Raw genomic sequence first — 23,589 nt, 5'->3', positions numbered from 1 at the left:
ATGGGCTGCAGCTTTCCCAAGCTCTAGGGCAAGGACTTTCACTGAGACTTGGATAGCAGGATCCAGCCCGTGAGGCTGTCTTGCCCGCCCTGAGGGTTGCTGTTGTTTCGACCAGCTCTCTGCAGCGGAAGCCCCAGGCAGTAACTTTCACCGGGACTGTAGAAGGCCCTGAGGGTTCTGCTCTCTGAGCCCGGCCGGGCTGCGGCTTCAGGGAGCCTTGGACTCTGCGCTCCTACCCCTGAGGTCCGAGTGATCTCGGGTTCTGGCTTTTAAGGGGAGCCGTACCTTTTGATCCGGGTCCAGGTCCAGGAGGAGGGTTCCCAGGGTCTGTGCTGTTGATCGTTTTGAATTTCGGCGCCTTAGGAGCTTATCGTTTGAGATCGGTCGGGAAGGGTTTTCAGGAGATCTGAGCTTTAGCTTTCTCTAAGCCGCCATCTTAACCGGAAGTCCGACTTTTTTTTTTTTTACAGTAGGGGGCTCCCTAGTCTACAACCCTATACAGGCTAAGGGCCTATTGTGTTGTAAATTCTCCTTAGCAAGCTTCTGGGAGGGGTTACAAAAGCCTAATGCAGGAAGGTAGAAGCTATGAAAAGGCTGATTAGGAGTGAATAGACCGTAAACAAAAGGTAGAGCTAAACCTCCTTCTTTTACAAAGTGTGTATATGGGAGGGTCCCAGCAATCTTCTTTAGCCCTCAGGCTAAAACTGCTAGGACCATGTGCTATCTTCCTTGAGCAAAGCTCACTTAAATTTTTTTTAAGACTAGAAAGGCCAGGAAACAGAAAAATGGGTTTTAAATTAGCTCCCTAGCTGTATTCAGCTGTTTTTTTTTTTTTTTTTTTGCGGGCGAGGAGCTCCTAAGAGCTCCTTCTCCTGAGGTTCCTCGTTGCTAATCAGTTGATTAGGTAATCCTGGCCTGCCTCTCAATCTACTGAGCCACCTCCTTAAAGTAAAAGGAGAGGGAAATGAGAGACAAAAGGGAGAAGAAAAAAAAATCCTGTTGACCCCAATTTAACTTAAGGAGAAAAGGAGAAGAGAGAAAAGGTGTTTTATACTCACCTGTTATGGCAGCTGTGTCTTTAAGCCAAGGTATTTGGTAAAAGGACTGACGGAGTGAGTAATAAGTGGGGTGAAAGGGCAAGAAAATTCAGGAAATTTATTGAGGTTCTAGAAACTTTCGAAGCACTAAAGCAGGGCCAAGAGCCGGAGTGGGTAGCCGGGGTGGGACCTCTCCCGGGTGATTAGTAAGGAGATCAGAAGACTGATATAGTTCTTTTTCCCGAAGTGGTTACGCCAATTGTAATGGGGAAAATTTTAGCTTCTGGGATTGTTATAATATTGCACAATGGCTTCCAAGGAATTTACTTATGAAATTCCTAAAATTGAAACACTCAAGTCAGAATGGAGTTTATGGAGGTTTAATCACACTGGGAGTAGGGAAAGGAGAGGGAGAGAAGGAGAGAAGAGAAAAGGGAAAGGGGCTACTCAACCTCTGACCAAGGCAGAGGGAGTTCTAGGCCCAAAGGGCCAAGGTGGAAAGAATCAGTCCTTAACTCACGTGAGTGATCTGAAGGAAAGCTGTCTGCAGGCATCCTCTCCCTCGAAGCTCCTAACACCAACTGCCATCTAGCTCTCTCCACAGGAAGTGAGCGAATTCCAGAGGCTGTTCCTTACCTCACTTCCTGTGTCTCACAAGTGCCAATGGTTGGCTCGAGCTTAGCTTAGGACAGCCCAGGTGGGCAGTTGGTTATTTCTGATTTGTCATTGACTAGCACATGCCCGTGTAGTGTGGGTGTGCACAATTTTTGGGTGCTAGACCAAGATGGAGACTTTTAAAATTCACAATGCAGGGGGTGAGGCCGGTGTTGCAGGCCCAAAAGGTGTTATTGGGGGCTTCTAAATAATGAGGGGAGTGGGAGATGGAAAGGGTAACATTACAAAGATGGGAGTGAGAGGAAGGGGGGTGACCTAGGCAGAGGCCTTTGCCGGAAACTTCGGCAAGGGTGAGGCGGTGGGGGTACGGGGTGCAGCGAGGGGAAGGGGCTGAGGTGTTGCGAGGGTGATCAGTAAAAGCGATTCCTTCATAGTATGGGGCCTGCGGGTGGAGACATAGCCAACAGCTGATCGTAAGGTTCGGGGTGGTAGCATTCAGAGCCAAATAGGAGCTATCAATGAGGTTAAATGGGGTATCGGGCAGGGAATGGAAGACAGTTAGTGCTGCATAAAGCTCTACCAGCTGTGCGGACTCATAAGGGGTTTTGATAGAGCGGGGGCGGTTATTCATAACTATGGCGGCTAGGCCAGTTTTAGAGCCGTCCACGAAGACCGTGGGTGCCTCCGGGATAGGTGAGGATCGGGTTTGGCGTGTAAGTATGAAGGGGGTAAGGGAGAAAAACTGCAACAATTTATTACTTACTGGGCATGTGGTTGTCCAAGATGCCCTGGTAGGTAGATATGAGTATAGCCCAATTATCATTTTGAGATTTGAGCCAGTCAAGTTGCTCCTTGTTATAGGGGGAAACCACATGGTCAGGGGGGCGGCCGAAATGCCGGGTGGAGAGACAGGTGCCCATCATTGCTAATCGGGCACTCAGGTCAGGATAAGGGGCAAGAATTTTTTGGTTATACATAGGGAGGTGGATCCAAATGAGGGGAGAGGGATCTTGCCATAGAAGTCCCGTGGGGGAGAATTCAGTGGGAAAGATGAGAAGGTAAAGGGGAAGGTGGGGAGAAAAATACCCAATGTTCTGTGTAGCTATAGCTTGCTCTACTTTCCTAAGGGAAGCTTTGCCTGCTGGGGTTAGGGAGCGAGGGGAGGAGGGGTCAGCATCCCCTCGAAGGATGTCCTCCAGAGGGCGAAGGTCCGCCTTGGCGAGTTGCAAATAGGGGCGGAGCCAATTAATGTCCCCTAGAAGTTTCTGGAAATCATTAAGGGTTCTGAGAGTGGAGCGTGTCAGTGAAACCTTATGTGAAAATAAGGAGTCAAGCTCAAGGCGGAATCCCAGGAAGGTGAAGGGGTACTGGGTCTGGACCTTGTCAGGGGCTATTCTGAAGCCGCGGGCCTGAAGTGCGCATATGATGGTCTGAGCTATAGTTTGTGTTAAGGGGGGAGATGGAGCTGCTATCAGGAGGTCATCCATGTAATGAATGATGTAAGCTGAAGGGTATCGTGTCCTTACAGGGTCAATGGACTGAGCTACAAACTTTTGACATAAGGTGGGGGAGTTAGCCATGCCCTGGGGGAGAACACGCCATTGGAATCGAGGGTTGGGCCCTATGTGATTAACTATGGGGATGGAAAATGCAAAGCGGGGACTGTCGGCTGGGTCAAGGGGAATGGGAAAGAAACAGTCCTTGATATCGATGACTATTTTACTAAAACCTTTTGGGATGGCAGTTGGAGATGGAAGGCCTGGTTGTAAAGCCCCCATGGGAAGCATAGTTTTATTGACCTCTCTTAGGTCCTGCAAGAGTCTCCATCCCCCAGATTTCTTTTTGATGACGAAAATGGGTGTGTTCCAAGGGGAGGTAGAAGGTTTGAGGTGACCCAAGGAAAGTTGCTCCTGCACCAACGTTATGGCAGCCTGAACCTTTTCAGATGTTAAAGGCCACTGATCAATCCAGACAGGGGAGTCAGATTTCCATGTAATTTTATCAGCCTGGAGTGCAGGAGGATCAGTGGCCCTTATGAAAAATTCTGCAGCCCCAGACCTTTCCTGTTCTTATGAGGTTGAAAGGAAATGGGGTGGGGGAGGCCTTGTTCCCTTTTTCCGAGGCCCTTCCCTGGGAGGTATCCAGATTTTAACATCATGGTGGTGACAGGATCGCTAGGGCTAACCAAGAGAAGTCGCATTTGGGCTAGGATGTCTCTGCCCCAGAGATTGACAGGAAGTCCTGCGACTACATATGGGCGAGTGGTGCCACTGTTGCCCTCGGTGTCCTGCCAATTAAGGACCTTAGAGCTCTGAAGGGTATCTTGGACTTGGCCTATTCCTGATAGATGGGTGGATGAAGGTTGAAGGGGCCAGGAGCGGGGCCAGTGAGCCTGAGAGATAACAGTGGAATCCGCCCCTGTGTCCAGTAGCCCAGTAAAGGTTTTTCCTTCAATGTTTAATCGGAGAATGGGTCGGGACTCAGTAAGTTGCTGCACCCAGTAAATATTGGAGGAGCCTGGAGAGGAAGGGCCCCGTGTGTGGGTTATTGCAGGGAAATTGCCAATCATAGGGAGGGGGAGGGCTTGAGCTAAGCGTTTGCCTGCAGGGATGGTAACAGGGCCATGTGAGGATTCTATGATAATTTTTATTTCCCCTGTGTAATCATTATCGACAAGGGTAGGATGTACTACGACACCTTGCAAAGTGGTGAGTGCTCTACCGATGACCAAGAAAAACATATCAGGGGGTGGTGGTCCAAATTTGCCAGTAGGGAGGACTATTGGGCCCTCCTCAGGTGTCAATATTCTGGTGGTGGAGGCACAGAGGTCCAGGCCTGCGCTACCTGCTGTGGCTCGAGTAAGGGAGCTGGACAGGGGCTCCCGAAGGAGCCCCGCATCCCGTTTCCCTGTACCGGGGGAAGAATTTGCCCATCCAATGTAATTCTGGATCGGCAGTCTCGGGCCCAGTGCCGGCCCTTCCTACACTTCGGGCAAATGCTAGGTGGTGGTTTGGGGGGGGGCTATTATCGGTGCAGGGGTCTGCCTAGGATTTGTCCCGGAAGGGCATTCACGCACAAAATGGCCAGGTTGCCCGCATTTAAAGCAATTTCGAGGGGTATTGGGGCGAGAGGCCTGGATGGCTGCCCCAATGGCTAAAGAGATGGACTTGTTTATTTTGTGATCATAAGCGTCAATATCATTGCATAAGCAGATCATCCCATCTAGATCAAGATCTCTTGCTTTTCCTCTTAGGGCGGCCTTACAGGCAGAATTAGCATTTTCGATTGCCAAATGTCTCAGCATTGGGTGATCTGCTCCATCCTGGCCCAAGACCCTTTCGGCGGTTTCTAAAAGTTTTGCAACAAATTGAGCGTAAGGCTCATTGGGTCCCTGGAGAATTTTTGAGAGGGGTGCCGTGACAGACCCGGCGGCAGGAACTGCCCGCCAAGCAGCCGTAGCGGCATGCGCAGTTTGCATGAGCAAGCCAGGGGGCAATCTCATCTGCTGGTTTTCTAATGCAAAGTGGTTACGGCCAACGATTTTGTCAATCATCCAGGCGGTTGTCTTGTCATTTTTCGAGTTAAGTTTAGCCTGATTTTCTGCCCTTTCAAGGAATTCTGCCTTCCAAATTAAGAATTGTCCCCTGGAGAGGACAGATTGCACTACCTTGGACCATTCGGAGGGGAGCATATGTCCTTCTCCTCCAAGCCCCTCCAGAATGGAGAGTGTAAAAGGAGCGTTGAGGCCATAATTTTTAACAGCTGAATGGAGGTCTTTAATGTGTTTGAATTTTAATTTGTTATAAATCGGAGTACGGGACTGTGGCGAGCCTGAAGTGTCAGCGCCCCTGGGGTGTTCACCATTGGTCTCATTTCCCTCCGCCCCTTTGGAGTCAGAGGATTCGCCAGAAGGGGGGAGGGAAATATCCTCGGGGGGAATCTGAGCAGCCTGTTGTTGCCTAGTAACAACCGGGAAGGCGAGGGTGGTCTTATCTTTTGATCGAGGTGGCTTGGACTTAGGGATCAGAGGCCGGAAGATATCTATTTGCAGATCATGTAATTGGTTAGTTAATGTATGCACCTCCTTTTGAAGTCCTAGGAAATGTTTGAGGTCAGCGACTTGCCGGCCGAGTTGTTTTGTGGCCTCTTTAAGATTCTCAGAGCCAGGGAGTAAGGGGAAAACAAGAGGGGTGGGGCTGCCGCCGGCGGGGTTGTACCGGGGAGGCCTGTTTTTACACTGCGGGGGAGGCCTGTTTTCCAGGCGATTACTGTCCTGATAGCGTGCGGCCTCTTCCTCTAGCTCTGTCTGATAAGCGGGATTAAGTGTGTCCTCTGAATCAGGGTTCCTATATAGAACGGGATAAAGGTGGGGTTTGGGTTTGGAAGGGACAAGAGGTTCCCTAAGGGAGGGATTTTCAATTGGTTCATCTAAGAGGGAGGGAGGGCGTTTGTCCTTTTCTGATGGTACTTCCTCTTTCTCAGTTTTTGTCTTATAGTCTAAGATAGCATCTTCAGCTAGGCTGAGGAGGTGGGAGACCTGTTTATTAGTGTCGGCTTCTTTAAGAATATCACGGATTAGTCCGTAGTAAGAAAAATATTCATCGGGGATCTCTTGCCCTGATTTTATTAGGCCGTTCAATTCTTTGCCCACTTTGTTCCAAGTAAGGGGGTGAATTTCCGGGCCATGTAGAAATGAGCCAGGGGCAATGTTCCTCTATAAAGCAGAAAAATTTAAATAGATTTTTTCTTTTTTACCCTAATACCTCTCTCCCTGAGACTATCTTTTAATTCTTTAACAAATAGAGCTTCTTTTGAGTGTCTTCCCCATGTCTCATTCACACAATTATCACATACGCTTCCCCACGTTTTCGCCAATCCTCTCGTGAGGGTATAGAAACGGATACTAGTGGGTCCACACTCGTAAGCGATTTGAGGGCTCAGTCAAAGTCGGTCCGGCCAAGGCCATTCACTCACCCCAGAACAGGATGGACCACGTCGCTTGAGCTTAGGCGGATGGTATAAACCCCCATCAGGAAATCGCCCTGTTACTCGTATGCGAAACGCGGACTGAGTTTCCTCTCTTCTCTGCAGTCACACACACAGTCACACATACAGTCACTCTGGGGTAATCACTCTCAATTTTTTATGCCTATGGGGGATGGGACGACTTACCCTACCTCAAGGCTGTCCGTCCAGCCTCTACCCTTCCTTTGTCCGTGGAATTTGTTCCTCAGTCGTCCGGTAAGCTGTCTTACTCAAGCCCCACACATTGGGCGCCAGTTATCCGGCTCCAGCCGGATACAACCGTGGGGTCGGTGAAGCAGCCACCTAAAAGATCATAGGGGGAGAGAGGGGAGACCAAGCACGCAAGAGAGACAGAGTCTGATTAATAGTGTCATGGCTCGTTTATTGCAGGCGCAGGGTAAGAATATATGCACATGAGGTGGGGGGGGTGATTAAGGACGGGTTGTAACAGGAGGGAATGTGAAGAATTTTTATGGTTTGTGGCCGTTGGTCTAGCGACGCCATTTTCCAGGAGGTAACTTGTTTGTTCAGATTCTCAGAAACCCTTATCTTGTTCCTGGTCAAAAGTTTTCCCCAGATATGGTCTCTGACATCCTGGGGCTCCTGCTGGGCCTCTTCTTCAGGACAACCTGCAGCTCCTTCCTGGTTGGCCGTTTCTCCCCTGTGGAAGGCAGGTTCTGGCTCCGGCTCCGGCCCGGCTCCCTCCCTTCCTCCTGGGCCGAGAAGTCGGGTCTCTTTTGGGCCCAGCACGTGCCCAGGCCCAGTTGGGAGGCTTCAGGCCAGGCTGGGGAAGCCAGAATGGCGAGGCCCAGAGGAAGGAGGACGTCCAGGAAGCAGGAGCAGCTGGTCTCGAGGCCGGGTTCTGGGTTCTGGGCTCCACCGAGGGCCAGGCTTGGACAGCCCACTGTCAGCTGGCATCGAGGCCTTGAAGGCCAGAATCAGGCCCGAGTGCAGGACACGGACAAGAAGGGCTCCTGTGCAGATGCAGAGGACACACTTCCAGGCAGGACGGGATCCCCCATGGCTGCTCCAGCCCACTCTGGCTCCAGCCATTGTCCTAAAATGGCACCTGACCCTGTTTCCCCCTCAGCCTGGGTTCTGCTCTCTCGACAGCCCAACAGAGACTCCTTTGGGCCTTCACAGGCCTCCACAGCCTGGCTGCCTCCCCATGGCCAGGCCTCCATCACCTCCTCCTCCTGTATTCTTCCAGGCAGCCTGAGGCCTTGGTGGAGGCCCTCCATCACCCCCATGTCCCGTCTCTTGGTGTCCCCATCTGGTTCCTCAGTGCCTGGCATGTGCTTGGCCCCTCACAAGTGCCTGTTGCTGGTTCTGCTGCCTTTGGGAGATGTCCAAAGGGGAAGCTGAGCTGTTGAGTGGGAGGCAGCATGGCCTGCTGGGAAGGGCTGTGGACGGGCCTGGAGTCAGGGAGGGGACCAGCTCTGACCCTGTCTATGTGACCATGAACAACCCCCCCCACCCTTCTGAGCCTCAGTTTGCTCATCTGTAAATAGGGACAAGGAGGACTTGCCTTCCCGAGGGGATGGTGAGAGAAGTGTTGGCCAGACCTTGGCTGTCACCAGTCATGTGCATGGCGTCTCCCCATTAGACTGGGGGTTCCTTGAGGCCAGGCTCTGTGTTGGCCCTTCTTTTTATGCCCAGGGCTTGGCCCAGAGCCTGGCACAGGACAGACTCTCCCTCAGTGCTGGCTGACTAGTCAGTGGCTGTTCTGTGTGTCCTGACTCAGAATCCAGGCCAGCCTGAGGGTGGGAGCCCAGGCTGGGGTCCGAATCAGCCCTTGTCCTTCCTGCCCACTTCCCTTCCCCTCCCAGGGCCCTCTGGGCTGTGGTCCCGGGCTGAGCCCATTTATATGTTGTTTCAGGCCTCCGTGACATTCAAGGATGTGGCCGTGGACTTCACCTGGGAGGAGTGGAGGCTCCTGGACCCTCCCCAGAAGGAGCTGTTCTGGGAGGTGATGCTGGAGAACTACAGGAACCTGGTCTGCCTGGGTGAGGAGGGCTCTTCTGGGCCTTGGGATCTGCCCATGGAAGGGGATCTGCTTCCTTCTCCTGGGCCCTGTCCAGGGTGCAGCTGGGATTCTCTGGCCTGTAATGGCCTGAGCACTTCTTATGCTAACCAGGCCAAAAGCCAGGCTGAAAGGCTCTCGTTTTGTTTGTCTAGCAATGAAGGGCTTTACTGCATGGTCCCAGCCCAGCTCTGCTCCCTCAGGCCACAGGGCCCTTCTCAAGGCTCAGGGGAAGTACTTGAAGTCAGCCAAGCTCCCAATACCTCAGTATTGAATGGATCGAATGAACCCTTGTCTTTCAGAACCCCCCTCCATTCCTTGTTCCAGTCCTGTGTCTTCCCAGGAAAACAAACCAGAGCAGCCTTGAGATGTTTTCTCTAAGCAGCTCCATGGCACCCAGGCTCTATACTAGCTTGTTCCTAAGGGCCTGGGAGATCATCCTCCCTCTTCATCTCTTTGTCCTTTCCCATGACTAGGCCTTGCTGATTCAAACAAGGATGTGAGGATCTCTGAGCTGGAGTTAAGGGAACCACATTGGATTCCAACTGGTGGTGTCCTAAGAAGCTGCTGGCCAGGTGAGTGAGGGAGTAGATGAGTGCCTGACCCTGGTGAGGACGCAACAACCCATACACAGCTCTGCTGGTCATTCATCTCTCAGCCCACAGAGAATGGGCTCCTCGGTGATCTCCTCAGTGACCTTCTGGGCCAGGAACTCCTCTCTCTGCCACAGACCCCACATAGAATTCCTTCCTGCCTCCTCCACTTTGAATCATTTTGCCTCAAGGTATGGATACAAATGACCAGGTTCTGCTGGTACCTTCATAGTAAGGAAAAGAAATTCCATTGTGGGTGGAGCTCTGGGTTGTCTTAATCTTTTGTGGAAAGCAAAATGGAATTCTTCAGTGTCAGAGCTACACATGAATTCTTTTCCTTAGACCCCCTGATCATAATCTCATGACTCCTTCCAGAGGTCTAATTCAGGTGAAGATTTTGCCAGGTTTGTGTGTCCTTTTACAGCCCTTCCTTGTTGGCCTTGAGAGTTTTTCCTGACCCGGCCCTTCCTTGGGCTCTTCTTTTTAAATCCTTACCTTGTGTCTTAAATTGTTGCTATGTACTGCTTCTGAGGCAGTCTTGTGTGTCCATGTCTTTGTCTATAATGGATAACAATAGTATACATAAACATGTATAGACACATATGTTCCAGGTTGTGTTGTTCATACATGGTGTAGGGCAGCCAGCAGTCATCCCCACCTGCAGTGATTCTGAGGTCCCTGCATCAGTTTTCCCACCTTCAGCTAATTTAATATTATTCACCCATATCAAAGGATAAGCTTGGTGAATGCAAAGAAATTTTAGAAGACACGTAAACTGATTTCCATTTACATGAATACAAGGACAGTGTTTGTAGCAGCCTGATTATTGGGTCAAATGACGCCTAGACAAAAGCTGATTCATCCAAGGAAAAGCTCTGTTCATATTCTTTCTTTCAGGTTGGGAATCGAGGCTGCAGACCAAGGAGTCGGCTCCCAAGATGAGTATTTCTGTGAAAGTCTTATCCCAGGAAAAGTCCTTGGAGGATGATCTAAGAATCTGCAAGATGGAGAAAGCCTGGGAGTGTGATGGCAGATTGAAGAGAAAGCAGAGAATGGAGGGGAAACCTTCTAGAGGAATAAAAATAATCCAAGCAGAACCTCCCAATGAGGCTGGAGGCTCTGCATATGATAAATACAGTCAGACCCCTAGCCCAGAGCCAGGCCTTTTTCCACAACAGGGAGCATCTGTAGTTATGCAGGGCCAGAAAGGAGATAACCAGAGAGGGCGTTCCACCATGTATTTGAACCAAGGACAAAGTGATCAAATCCATTCCAGGAAGAAACGTCGTAATAAGGTTACAAAATGTCAGAAAGTGCTGGGCCATGATTTGGGCTCCATAAAAAAACGTGGAATGCTTTCTGAAGAGAAAGTTCATGAAAGGGGGAATTCATTCCCTCGTATTAATGAATGTGGTCCACACCAGACAACCGATAGGGGGAAAAAGTGTAATGAGTTAACTAAATGGAGGAAGACAGTTTGTGCTGAACTTTACTCTCGTTGTCAGAGTAGAGAGAGACGGTACAAATGCAGTGAATGTGGAAAGGCCTTCCTGCATAAAGGGGCTCTTAAAGCACATTACAGAATCCATACTGGAGAGAAACCTTTTAAATGCAGTGACTGTGGAAGGGCCTTCCAGCAAAAGGGGGCTCTTAAAAGACATTACAGAATCCATACTGGAGAGAAACCTTTTAAATGCAGTGACTGTGGAAGGGCCTTCCCGCAAAAGGGGGATCTTAAAATACATTACAGAATTCATACTGGAGAGAAACCTTTTAAATGCAGTGAATGTGGAAAGGCCTTTTCCAGGGCTGGAACACTAAAACGACATCAGAGTACTCATACTGGAGAGAAACCCTTTGGTTGCAGTGAATGTGGGAAGACATTCCGAAGAAATTCTTGCCTTTTAAGTCATCAGAGGAGAATTCATGGAGAAATTAAACTTCATGAATGTAACGTATGTGGGAAAGCATTCTCTAGGAAGTATGATCTTACTACTCACAGTAGTATTCATACAGGAGAGAAACCCTTTGAATGCAGTGAATGTGGAAGGGCCTTCCAGCAAAAGGGGGATCTTAAAATACATTACAGAATTCATACTGGAGAGAAACCTTTTAAATGCAGTGAATGTGGAAAGGCCTTTTCCAGGGCTAGAACACTAAAACAACATCAGAGTACTCATACTGGAGAGAAACCTTTTAAATGCAGTGAATGTGGAAAGGCCTTCCAGCAAAAGGGGGATCTTAAAATACATTACAGAATTCATACTGGAGAGAAACCTTTTAAATGCAGTGAATGTGGAAAGGCCTTTTCCAGGGCTAGAACACTAAAACAACATCAGAGTACTCATACTGGAGAGAAACCTTTTAAATGCAGTGAATGTGGAAAGGCCTTTTCCAGGGCTAGAACACTAAAACAACATCAGAGTACTCATACTGGAGAGAAACCTTTTAAATGCAGTGAATGTGGAAAGGCCTTCCTGCATAAAGGGGCTCTTAAAAGACATTACAGAATTCATACTGGAGAGAAACCTTTTAAATGCAGTGAATGTGGAAAGGCCTTCCAGCAAAAGGGGACTCTTAAAAGACATTACAGAATTCATACTGGAGAGAAACCTTTTAAATGCAGTGAATGTGGAAAGGCCTTTTCCAGGGCTAGAACACTAAAACGACATCAGAGTACTCATACTGGAGAGAAACCCTTTGATTGCAGTGAATGTGGGAAGGCATTCCCAAGAAATTCTCGCCTTTTAAGTCATCAGAGGAGAATTCATGGAGGAATTAATCTTCATGAATGAGATGTATGTGGGAAAGCATTCTCTGGGAAGTATGATCTTACTACTCACAGTAGTATTCATACAGGAGAGAAACCCTTTGAATGCAGTGAATGTGGGAAGGCATTCCCAAGAAATTCTCGCCTTTTAAGTCATCAGAGGAGAATTCATGGAGGAATTAATCTTCATGAATGAGATGTATGTGGGAAAGCATTCTCTGGGAAGTATGATCTTACTACTCACACTAGAATTCATGCTGGAGAGAAACCCTATGAATGCAGTGAATGTGGGAAGGCCTTTTCCAGTAAGTCATATTTTACCCACCATAGCAGGATTCATGCTGGAGAGAAACCTTTTCAATGTGATATTTGTGGAAAAGTACTTCTCTCTAAATTTAACCTGAACCATCATCAGAAAACCCATATTGAAGAGAAACCTTTTTTGTGCAGTGTTTGTGGGAAAGGTTTTCCTGGGAAAAAAACTCTGACTGCACATCAAAGAACTCATGCTGGAAAGAGAACCTCTGAGTGCAGTGAATGAGGAAAGATCTTTCCTCGAAAGTCATCTTACATCTCACTCTACTATTCATATTGGGGGAAAAATCTTTTGAATGAGAAGGCTTTGGGAAAGCCTTTCCCCAGAAAACAGCACTGACTCTCCCCATCAGAAAACATATTCTTGGGGAGAAACATTATGAGTGCGATGTATGTGGAAAGGCTACACCCACAATAAAAGCCTTTCTTTCATAAGAAAATACATTGGTATGGGGCTGGAGCCCACCAGCTGTGTGGTTTAGTAGATGGAGAGCCAGACGTATTGTGTAATTAGAAATCTTCAATTCTTGAACTTCATCTCCCAGAATTCTTTTTAATTCATCCATGTTACATCCTCACATTTGGTAAATAAGTTGTGTGTAACTCCACCCTTTCTCTCTCTTCTGATGGCGCTCTGTGCTCTGATGGCTATGAGTGGGGTCGTGGGAAGCTTTCTTTAACTGAGATTATTTTCCTTATTCTTCAAATATTTATTAATAAACTATACAAAACGTAATACTTGAAGTATTTGGATATTAATATTTAACCTTACTTATTTGGCCTACCACTTTGGGAAACGAATTCTCAGAATTTCTTCTCAGCCTCTCAGGGAAGTCAGTAAGTTTGTCCAGCGGTGGGGTCTTGTCCCACCACAGGAGTTGGGAGAGGTTTGGAGGTCGGTCACTGCTTCTATCTCCTGCTCGCTCACCCTGCTTGGCTTCCACTGCAGCTGCCGCTGCCCCAGCAGCCATTCCTGCTCCTCCTCCTGCTGCTACTGCGGCTTATTGTTGCTGCTACTGGTAAGCTGCCCCAACCTGTCTTTTCCACCCACCCCAGCTTGCTTCCTATACTTCCTGCCAATCCCAGCCCAGCGGGGATCCCTTTCTCCTACCAGGCAGCCTTTGACCCAAAGGGGGTCCTGGTCCTCCCTCCTAGCTAAGCCCTCTTTCCACCACAGCTATAGGGTGTTCTCCCCTCTAAACCCAGCCCAGGAACCTTGGCTTAATCCTTCTCACCCCTGCCGGGCAAAAACCTAGCGAGGTGGTCTAGAAAAAACTTCAGTCCTTATCTCTGTCCACCTTACCTTTTGTATTCTGGCACATTGTACTACCTCAACCTCCTCCTCTGCTACACACATTTGTCATATGTCATGCCATTGGCATGCTATGGCTTCAGAGGGGATTCTTAACATCAACTGGAAAGTGTATTGCCAGCACAGACCTTATTAATCGACTTCTTTCTGTCCTCTAGCTCCCTGAAGACATAGCCATTGGTCACTGCTCTGTACACACCTGGCACTGACCCTGTCTCTAGGGGAAATGTCTGAGAAGATTCTGCTGCAAAACTAGTGGCCATAGAAGGGCCTGAATTAATTTTAACATTCACAACCATTGATGACTTAAATTTATCACTTTCCTATAATGAAAAGGAAATGGAAAAATGGAAGCAAAAATGTAAAGCAAAATAGATTCATGTAGTATGGTTGTCTTCTGAAGGAAAACTCCAGCTCCCTAGAAGTTTTTATCAACAAATTTGATGATCGATGCATAAAATGGCTATTTTGGCACCCAGGGAATTGTAGATTCTGTTAAAAGAGTATGGAAAGCCCCTGGTATAACTACTATAGCCTCTAAAGTGTGTACAGCCTGTTCTACCTGCCAAGCATTTAACCAACACACCTTTTGTGGCAAAGCTTTTGGTGGACATCCTCACTTGTACACCATTTCAGCATTTACAAATTGATTTTATCTCTATGACAAAAGCTGAACAGTATAAATGTGAATTTTAGATTTAATCCACCCTGCTTATACTAACAAAACAGGAATGTCTACACCCCTACTTAAGAATTAAATGTTAAGCAAGCAAGAGCTAGAAAAAAAATCAGAAAATGTAAAATCAATCATTTTGATTACATTAAATTAAAAAGTTTTTGTACAAACAAAATGCATCCAAAATTAGAAGGGAAGCAACAAATTGGAAAACAATCTTCATTACAAAAACGTCTGACAAATGTCTAATTACTCAAATTTATAAAGAGCTAAACCAATTGTACAAAAAAATCAAGCCATTCTCCAATTGATAAATGAGCAAGGGACATGAATAGGCAATTTTCAGTTAAAGAACTCAAAACAATAAGCACATGAAAAAGTGTTCTAAATCTCTTATAATCAGAGAGATGCAAATCAAAACAACACTGAGGTATCACCCCACACTTAGCAGAATGGCCAACATAACAGCAAAGGAATGTAATAAATGTTGAAAGGGATGCGGCAAAATTGGGACACTAATTCATTGCTGGTGGAGTTGTGAATTGATCCAACCATTCTGGAGGCCAATTTGGAGCTATGTCCAAAGGAGGATAAAAGACAGTCTGCCCATTTATCCAGCCATAGCACTGCTGGGTTTGTACCCCAAAGAGATAATAAGGAAAAAGACATGTACAAAAATATTTATAGCTGTGCTCTTTGTGGTGGCAAAAAATTGGAAAATGAGGTTATGCCCTTCAACTGGGGAATGACTGAACAAATTGTGATATATGTTGGTGATGGAATACTATTGTGCTCAAAGGAATAATAAAGTGGAGGAATTCCATGGGCACTGAAACAACCTCCAGGAATTGATGCAAAGTGAGAGGAGCAGAACCAGGAGAACATTGTACACAGAGACTGATACACTGTGGTACAATTGAATGTAATGGACTTCTCCATTGGTGGCAATGCAGTGACGCTGAACAACTTGGAGGAATCTATGAGAAAAAGCACTGTCCACATCCAGAGGAAACACTGTGGGAATAAAAACACCAAAGAAAAACAACTGCTTGAATACATGGGTTGAAGGGATGTTGGTTGAGGATGTAGACATTAAATGAACATCTTAGTGCAAACGAACAACATGGAAATAGATTCTGATCAAGGACACAAGTAATACCCAATGAAATTGCGCGTTGGCAGTGGAAAGAGTGGGTGGAGGGGAGGGAGGGAAATAATGTGATTATTGTAACCAAGGAATAATGTTCTAAAATGACTAAATTAATTCAAATGGAAAAAAAAAAAGAATTAAGTGTTGAGAAGGATGGTCAGTAACAAACATATGCTAGCAAATGACAAATCAGAAACAACTGACAGACCCTCTGGACTGTCCTAAGTCAAGCTTAAGCTACCATTGCTACATGTGAGATGCAGGAAGTGATGTAAAAAATGTTCTATATATTTCCCATCACTTCCTCTCTCTGGCCTCTTTTTGCAGAGACGTGACTCGTTGGCAAGATGTGGCTCTGGCTCTCTCAGGGAGACATGGCTCTCACTCTGTCTCCCACTAGTGGAGAAGTTGTTCTCTGTCAGCAACTTGGGGGGTGTTGGGTAGCGTTTAGCATCTTGGGTCTTGGTGTGGGCATGCTAGGTGAGTAGTTTAGACTGATTCCTTTTTCGTTTACCTTCCAAAACACTATCCTCTTAGGAAGCCCCTAATCTTCTGAGGAGGCCTTGTGGTGGAGGTCTTTGAACTCCCCTTGGCACAGGCTAGACTGGAGAAATTTTATACCTTTTCCCCTCTTTCTTCTTAATTCCTTCCCTCTATATTAATTAAAGCACTCAAAAATTTAAAACTGACTTGAGTATTTTTATTGGGATTTGAATTAATCCCTGGCGGCCAACTAAATTTATATTTCAGTCAAAACCCCCTAAATTTACCTCATATAAATTTTGTCTGGTCATAGTCAATCAGCTGACTTAGTGACCTGAAGCATTTTCTACTGTTCAGGAAACAGTGGCTTTTGTTGCCAAAGTACTTTTGAAAGAAATTATTCCTTGTTTTGTCCTGCCAGCATGTATTGATTTGGATAGGGGAACTCATTTTACTGATTCAATCTTACTGCAAATTTATTCATGTTTGGGGATAACTCCTAAATTTCATATACCATATCATTCCCAGAGCTCTGACTAAGTTGAAAGAATGAATAAAGAACTTAAAACTATGATTGGCAAATTGTGCACAGAGACTCATTTAAAATGGCCAGAATTTATGAGAAAGAATACTATACACATTCAGAGGAAGAACTGTGGGAATAGAAACTCTAAAAATAAAATTTGGTGAGTTATAAAAAAATAAAAGATTTAGATGGAAAAACTGTTCCAATATAGGTTGAAAACTGTTTAACTCGCCAAGCAGGTTCAAACTGGATACTTTTAATAGAGATAATCAAAAGAATCTTCAGTGATAAAGTGAAGCTCAAATATGAATTTCCCTTCAGGTCCAGGTTCAAGGATGCTCAAGAGACTCTTATTATAAACATAAAATGCTTATTGAAATATATAAGGATAAATAAAGGGTTTCTAATTCTAAGGGATTCTAAATCCACCCAAATAAACTCCCAGGTTCCATAAGCAACTGCTTCTCCTGTGTTTCACTGGCTACACTAATCTTCCATGATCTGACAAACCCAAATTTATGCTATCTACATAAAAACTACCACTATTATACTTATAAATCTTAACTTTGCCTTCAGATTACAAAATAGCAAAGGCTGCTGGTTGAGTCTCAACAAGAATCAAGTTAGGACTCTAGGTGAATGTGAAAACCCCTTTCTATGGGATGATCTCTACCCCTTCCCTATTTGGGACTGCTTTAGGGGAGAAAACTCCTTGCTATGGGAGGACCTCTATTCCACCGGTACTTAAGAATGCTTTAGGGCAGAAAACTCCTTGCTAAACAATGAAAGTACTTGAAAACCATACTTATAAAGGAAAGGAGTTCCTTGAGCCATGCCTATTTTTGGAATTGATACAATGGGATGCTAAGTGCCTATAAAGGTGGGGCAACTTATAAACTACTTAGACCTAAAAGGTGAAAACTCACTCAGAGGGTTTCTCTTAATGAAATTAGTCGACACAGCAGCATTTTTTTTTACTTACTAAAGAGATTAATCTACTCAGCTGTGAATTCAAAATGGGCTGTCTTTTGGAAAACATCTACAGTGATTGGTAGATGGAAGAACTTAGGGGAGGTGACATAGGAGATTTTGCCCTTAAAAATAAGAGCTCGCCAGAAGAGCTAAAAGTCATTCTGAAACATTGAGATTGAGGAGATCATTCTGAAACATTCAGATTGAGGGGGAGTCATTCTGAAACATTCAGATGGAGGAAGGACTGATTCTGAAATATTCAGATGGAGGAGGGAGCTGGTGAAAGCAGCTGAGATGATGCTGGCTTGGTGTCACTAGATTCCTTGCTTAGGCTGACCTTGTGGTGAGTGTTAAAAGACTGACTGACTGATCTCTCGCTCTCTTAAGACTCAGGTCTAGGCCATGTTGGCTTAAAGCCCTTCATACTTATTTCCTTTTTCTCTTTTCTTTAATTCCACATTTATATTAATTAAAATCTCTATAAAACCCAGTTGACTTGGGTATTGGAATAATTGGGAATATTTCCCTGGCAACCACCTTATATTTGATTTTGAATCCAAGACACTGTAGTGAAAAATATTTTCTGCGGTCAAATTTTCTCACCCTCTCTTATATCTATCACAATTTATATCTTCCACCATTTTAACTCATTACAGTATATGGGCTTCACTATCTTAAATCTCACAAGACTGAGGCTTTGAACCCCTCCTTTTCCACCCCTCCTGCTGTAGCTGAATGTTCTTCCAAAAACTACTGATGCAAGCATTCTCTGGAAATCCCGGTTAGGTGGTTACATATTGTGATTTATCTGCCTATAGAATACTGTCTAGATTCAATGAGGTTAACCAAACCCTTTGTACCAAACTTGTAAATCATTACCTTTTGTAAAAAATGGACTTGAATAGAGGACTACAATCCCCACAAGCCTTTGCTCCACTTCCCCAAAATGCTTTGTAATCTCACGGGAATTCTGAGGTGGGCCGAGATAGAGGAAGGATTTGAGCTGGTGGCAAAGGTTTTTGGTTCTTCTTTTGGACTTCTGTTTTGGAGCAGATGCATCTCTTCCGTGATGTGAGGTTATCTGGCCTAGGCCTCTGGCCTAGGCACGTGTTTTTTCTTACTTGTATATCCTTTAATCCTTAATCCTTATTAAACCTTTAAAAAATATAGTACTCCTTGCAGAGAGAAACTAATTTCAGATGCCTCAGTCTCCCCATATTCCTAAATTTTAACTGTTACAGATGGCAACTACTAGATTGGATGAGAACTTCTCAAATTTTTTAGCCTAGAGAAATTTTTTTAAGCCACGTATCTCCAAGATGCCTTTTAGAAAACCGTCTTGATCAGCTCCTGCCTGGAGCCCTCTCTGGCTCCTGCTTCTGCTCCTGGCCTCTCACCTGGTGCCTGAGCTCCCGGACCTGTTTGTCTGCATGCCGGCTCCAGGCCCTACCCAACCTGGCAGTCTGTCTCTCACCCATCTGGCCTCGGACCCAGACAGCTCATCACCCAGATCCTTGGAGTAGATCGCTCAGGACTCATTTCGACCAGCTGATAACAGTATTGGCCACGTGGGCGGAGGGGAGAGAGGAGAGGGAAAGGAGAAAGGGTAATTTTCCCTTAGGCTAAGCCTCTGAGTGGACAAGGGTATTGACTCCATGTGGGCGGCCTGGGCTCCATGTGAACTGGGGCAGGAGGAGGTATCAGAGCAGGAGAGAGAGAAAAGGGAGAGGAAAAGAAACATATTTTTTCAAACAGAAACTTAAAAAGCAATGGGCTGTTTAAAAGGATACCTTTTGACTCTTCTGGTAATTTCATTGGCTTCACCTGCCTGTCAGAGAGCAGATTCAGCCCAAAGATTCAACTTTAACTTTGAAGGGGCAAATGGGTGGCGCAACGAACTGGGAGCCAGACCTGAGGACATGCGGTCCTGGGTTAAAATCTGGCCTCAGATACTTCCCAGCTGTGCGGCCCTGAGCAGACCCCTTAGACCCCATTGCTTAGCCCTTACCACTCTGCCTTCTGACAATAGACATTTAAATGGATAAGAACCCAAGGAACTTTGAAGAGACTAAAGGCTATGTTCTAAGGCATTTCAGACTCCAATAGTTTATAAAAATCTCTGAATTCTATTGCATTTTTTGTTATGGTTTAACTTTGTGATTTTAAGTTTATATATTACTGGATTCAATATTATTCTGCTTGAACTGAAGGTTGATTGAATTTATTATGTATGTACTTAGTTGTTAAAATTCTGTTGTTTTCCCCCTATAACTGTGTTGAACAAATATTGTGAATAAGCCCATATATGAAAAAACAGCTTTTTTCTATTTTGCCAAGGATAGATGGACTTCAGAACTGGTTATAATTGTATTAACAACCTTGGAAAAATTTAATGTGCTAAATACCTCAAATGATTTGATTTTAAGGGTTTTTTAAATATGATTTTTGGAATTTTTTTTAACAATCTGATTATTTTTGCCTGCCCCTACCACAAGGTAAGGCCCATTCTAGTAGCTTAAGTGAAATACATTTTATAAACCCCAACCTTCCCACATGTGAATGGAAGTTGGGCAGTTAATCTCAGGACATTTGTATCCCTAAAAGCCTCCAAAAGAAGCACCCCTTTATTTATGCTCTTCCGCTCACTATTTTACTTGCTCCAGAATGATATCTAGATTTCTTGATTATGTTCTTAACCCAAGATGAGTTTTACTTTGTTTAAAAAAATATGTTTAAATACCAAGATTGAAAGATTGCTATGTTTTTAAAAATTGTGACAAATGTCCATCAATTCATAGGTTTTAAAAAGGTCATACAGCAACTTATGTGAAATATGAAAGTGTGTTTGTTTGCTATTGTAATTAATTGGGCTATTGAGAATTTTGGGGATATTGATATCTACATATTTGTACTACTGTATTTTTAAAAAATGAAAAATTGTTAACCTTGTTCAATTCATTTGCCTTCTACTCACAGTGGAGCATGACCAGATATTAAGAGGAAATGGATCTCATTTTTTGTGAGAAAGCCTTGCATTTTATATTTTCTTAGCTGACACAGAGTGTCAATGATTATAAGCTATATTTTTGAATTTTTTAAAGCTCTTTTATTATTATATTTTTCTTGCATGTGCAATATACTTTTTCAGTTTTATTATTTTTTCTCTCCTTTTTATATTTGAAGCACATGTCACCAGCATTAAGATTTTCTTTAACTTTTTGACTTTTCAGTGCTACAAGTTTGAAATACATTTGCTAATGCATGCCCTAAAAAGCTTGTGACTATAAAAATGATGCCACTAATTATTTAATAAATTATGGGACTTTGCTTAATGATTCTGTCTGATTTCCGGACAAGGTATACACAAAAGAGCCATTGTGTGATATCGAATAAACTTTAAAAGACTGATATATATTAATTTAAGGTCGCCAAGGAATTCAGCTATGTAATTCCTAAATGAAAACTCAAGTCAGCAGTCAACCTTTTGGAGTTTTTAATTACAAACAGGAGGAAGAAAGGTATGAGAGAGAGAGAGAGAGAGAGAGAGAGAGAGAGAGAGAGAGAGAGAGAGAGAGAGAGAGAGAGAGAGAGAAAGGGGAGAGAAGGGAATAGGACTTAAATATCCCCTCTCCTTAGGCTGGGCCAAAGGCCCAAGCCCTTAGATAGCTGAGACAAAGAAAAGAGATCAGTCCCTATCACTCACGTGACCAAAATGGAGAAAGTCTCAGGGGCCTCTATCTCCAGACTCCTTCAGAGCAAAACCTCCTCAGAGCAAAACCTCTCAGAGCAAAAAAACTCTCCCCTCTCTGTCCTCAGACCCCGCTATCTTTAAGGAAACCATCTAAGTTCCCTCCCTTCAATTTTCACATATACCAATCACTGTCAATGTCTCCCCTGTGCCAATGGTGGCTCTAGTTTAACCCAGGACCGTCCAGAGGTCTGTGGCTTTGCACATGTATGTTGAAGGTCATATTCTCAAATAATTAAATCTTCATCTTTGCTGCAGCCCTTCCTAAATCCTGTTACTCTAAGTAGGGTGGAGATTGTATTTTCCAAGACCTGGTTCTGTCATTCCAAGTATCTCTATTGTATCAATTCTAAAATCAATCATGACTCAAAGAACTTCCTGTTCTATGCTTAAGCATAGGTCAAAACCCTTTCCATTGTTTAGCAAAAGGTTTCTGTCCTAAAGTAGTCTTAAGTAGGGAGGAGAAGGATCCTCCCATGTCAAGGGGTTTCACATTCTAATAGAGTTCTTACTATCAGTAGGAAATTTTTTCCAGTATGAAATTTCCCAATGGGGAAATTTCCAACATTCATAAGTCTAAGAAATTTTAAGGTTTACAATTGCACAGAGCCAAAGAAAGGCCAATCCAGGATGGATTGATGCACGTCTAGGCCAATACAAAGGTCTTGAACCTAGTGTGAAGACTCGAGGTTACTGTGTTTAACATTGTTAGACATAGGCTTTCCTTGTGTCCACACTCACTCTGAAAATAGTCACAGACGAGTATCCCCAAAACCTTGGCTCCTATAATCTGGTCCCCTTTTCTGCCTTCTATAATGTGGTACCTTTCTGTAGTCCTGGCTACTGACTGGGTAAATGCATCATTGCTTAGATCATTTTGATTGGGCCCTGATAGAAGGACCTGTTATAGATTTATTTTTCTTTTTACTTGGAATTTTTACACATAAGACTTTGATAGTCTATATTTTTATCCAGAAATTTTTTCTTTTCTTTTGGCTTTTTCTGATATCTTTTTAATATCTCTTGCCAATTGATTCATATACCTCAGCCATGCATCCCTAAGTGATCCCAGTTTTTTAATCACCCTCTTAATGGGGGGAATGTAAAAAATTATTATTATATAAATTGCAAAGTTTAAATTCCTTTTGAGGAGAATTTTAGGTAAAGAAGATGCTACCTCTCTGAATCCAGAACTGAACTGCTGGAGAAGCCACCATGAAGATGCCTCCAGATCACAAGTTACACAAAATTGAACTTTGAGTGTGGTTGATTGAACATTTATTGGTATGTATACTTTTATGCCAAAGGGGACTGCCCCCTAACTGGCTTTTTGTCAATGTGTTTCAGCAATTATTGGTTTAATTTTTTTTCTTTCTCTTATCCTCAAATTATTATAATGTTTAAGTTGATTATTTTCTCATGATCCTTTTTGGGGAAACTTTGCTCCCCAACAACAATCAAATGGGGAATGTAAAAAATAGACTCGAATACAGGAATACAATCCCCACAAGCCTTTGCTCCACTTCCCCAAAATGCTTTGTAATCTCACGGGAATTCTGAGGTGGGCCGAGATAGAGGAAGGATTTGAGCTGGTGGCAAAGGTTTTTGGTTCTTCTTTTGGACTTCTGTTTTGGAGCAGATGCGTCTCTTCCGTGATGTGAGGTTATCTGGCCTAGGCCTCTGGCCTAGGCACGTGTTTTTTCTTACTTGTATATTCTTTAATCCTTAATCCTTAATAAACCTTTAAAAATATAATACTCCTTGCAGAGAGAAACTAATTTCAGATGCCTCAGTCTCCCCATATTCCTAAATTTTAACTGTTACACTTCCACTGTGAATGCGAAAAGCTTACCTAAGCCCTCTACCTGTTTCAGATTCTCTATATGATAGAAACCATAATCAATAAACTTTGCCTTGATTAGCTACCAGCTTATTTCTGCCCATCCTGAACCCCAAACCTATTTTCTCATCTCCCCCACCCCATCCAGGGGTCCCTTCAATTATTTGGTAGGGCTAGTCTCTCTCATCTCTCCAGTACGACTTGTCTGGTGTAGGGTCAGTAAGCTTCTCCAGAGAAAATGTTCCCCACAAATATTGCATTGAAAAGGTTTCTCTCCAGTATGAATCCTGCTATGGTTGGTAAGATATGACTTACTGGAAAAGGCCTTTCCATATACTCTGCATTCATAGGGTTTCTCTCCAGTATGAATTCTACTGTGAGTAGTAAGATCATACTTCCGAGAGAATGCTTTCCCACATACACTGCATTCATGAAGTCTTATTCCTTCATGACTCCTCCTCCTGTGTATGCCAATAAAAGTTTGGTGTATGCCAATAAGGTTTG

General features: G+C 44.5%; 1 protein-coding gene across 3 annotated transcripts; it reads left to right on the top strand.

Moving 5' to 3' along the window:
* The first annotated feature begins 7,361 nt into the window (after positions 1-7,361).
* Positions 7,362-22,654, top strand: LOC100012601 (gastrula zinc finger protein XlCGF26.1-like). Of its 3 annotated transcripts, XM_056821120.1 has the most exons (4): positions 7,362-8,440; positions 8,557-8,683; positions 9,177-9,275; positions 10,191-22,654. In XM_056821120.1, the coding sequence occupies exons 2-4, from the start codon at positions 8,650-8,652 to the stop codon at positions 12,086-12,088; spliced, it is 2,031 nt and encodes a 676-aa protein (XP_056677098.1). In that variant the 5' UTR covers positions 7,362-8,440; positions 8,557-8,649; the 3' UTR covers positions 12,089-22,654. The 3 variants fall into 3 exon arrangements, with proteins under 3 accessions (XP_056677098.1, XP_056677097.1, XP_056677099.1); XM_056821119.1 differs by having other exon boundaries at positions 7,362-8,683; XM_056821121.1 differs by lacking the exons at positions 7,362-8,440; positions 8,557-8,683; positions 9,177-9,275 and adding an exon at positions 9,284-9,484.
* Positions 22,655-23,589: the final 935 nt, after the last annotated feature.

The sequence above is a fragment of the Monodelphis domestica genome, chromosome 3 (genome assembly GCF_027887165.1).
Source record: "Monodelphis domestica isolate mMonDom1 chromosome 3, mMonDom1.pri, whole genome shotgun sequence".
NCBI lineage: Eukaryota > Metazoa > Chordata > Mammalia > Didelphimorphia > Didelphidae > Monodelphis > Monodelphis domestica.
Note: the sequence above shows the minus strand (reverse complement) of the source record. Positions and strands in the feature narration are given on the sequence as shown.

Coding starts and splice junctions, on each gene's coding strand:
- LOC100012601 (XM_056821119.1), top strand. CDS start 8,545: ATGTTGTTTCAGGCCTCCGTGACATTCAAGGATGTGGCCGTGGACTTC. Junction 8,684..9,176: donor CAGGAACCTGGTCTGCCTGG/GTGAGGAGGGCT, acceptor TCCCATGACTAG/GCCTTGCTGATTCAAACAAG. Junction 9,276..10,190: donor CCTAAGAAGCTGCTGGCCAG/GTGAGTGAGGGA, acceptor TCTTTCTTTCAG/GTTGGGAATCGAGGCTGCAG.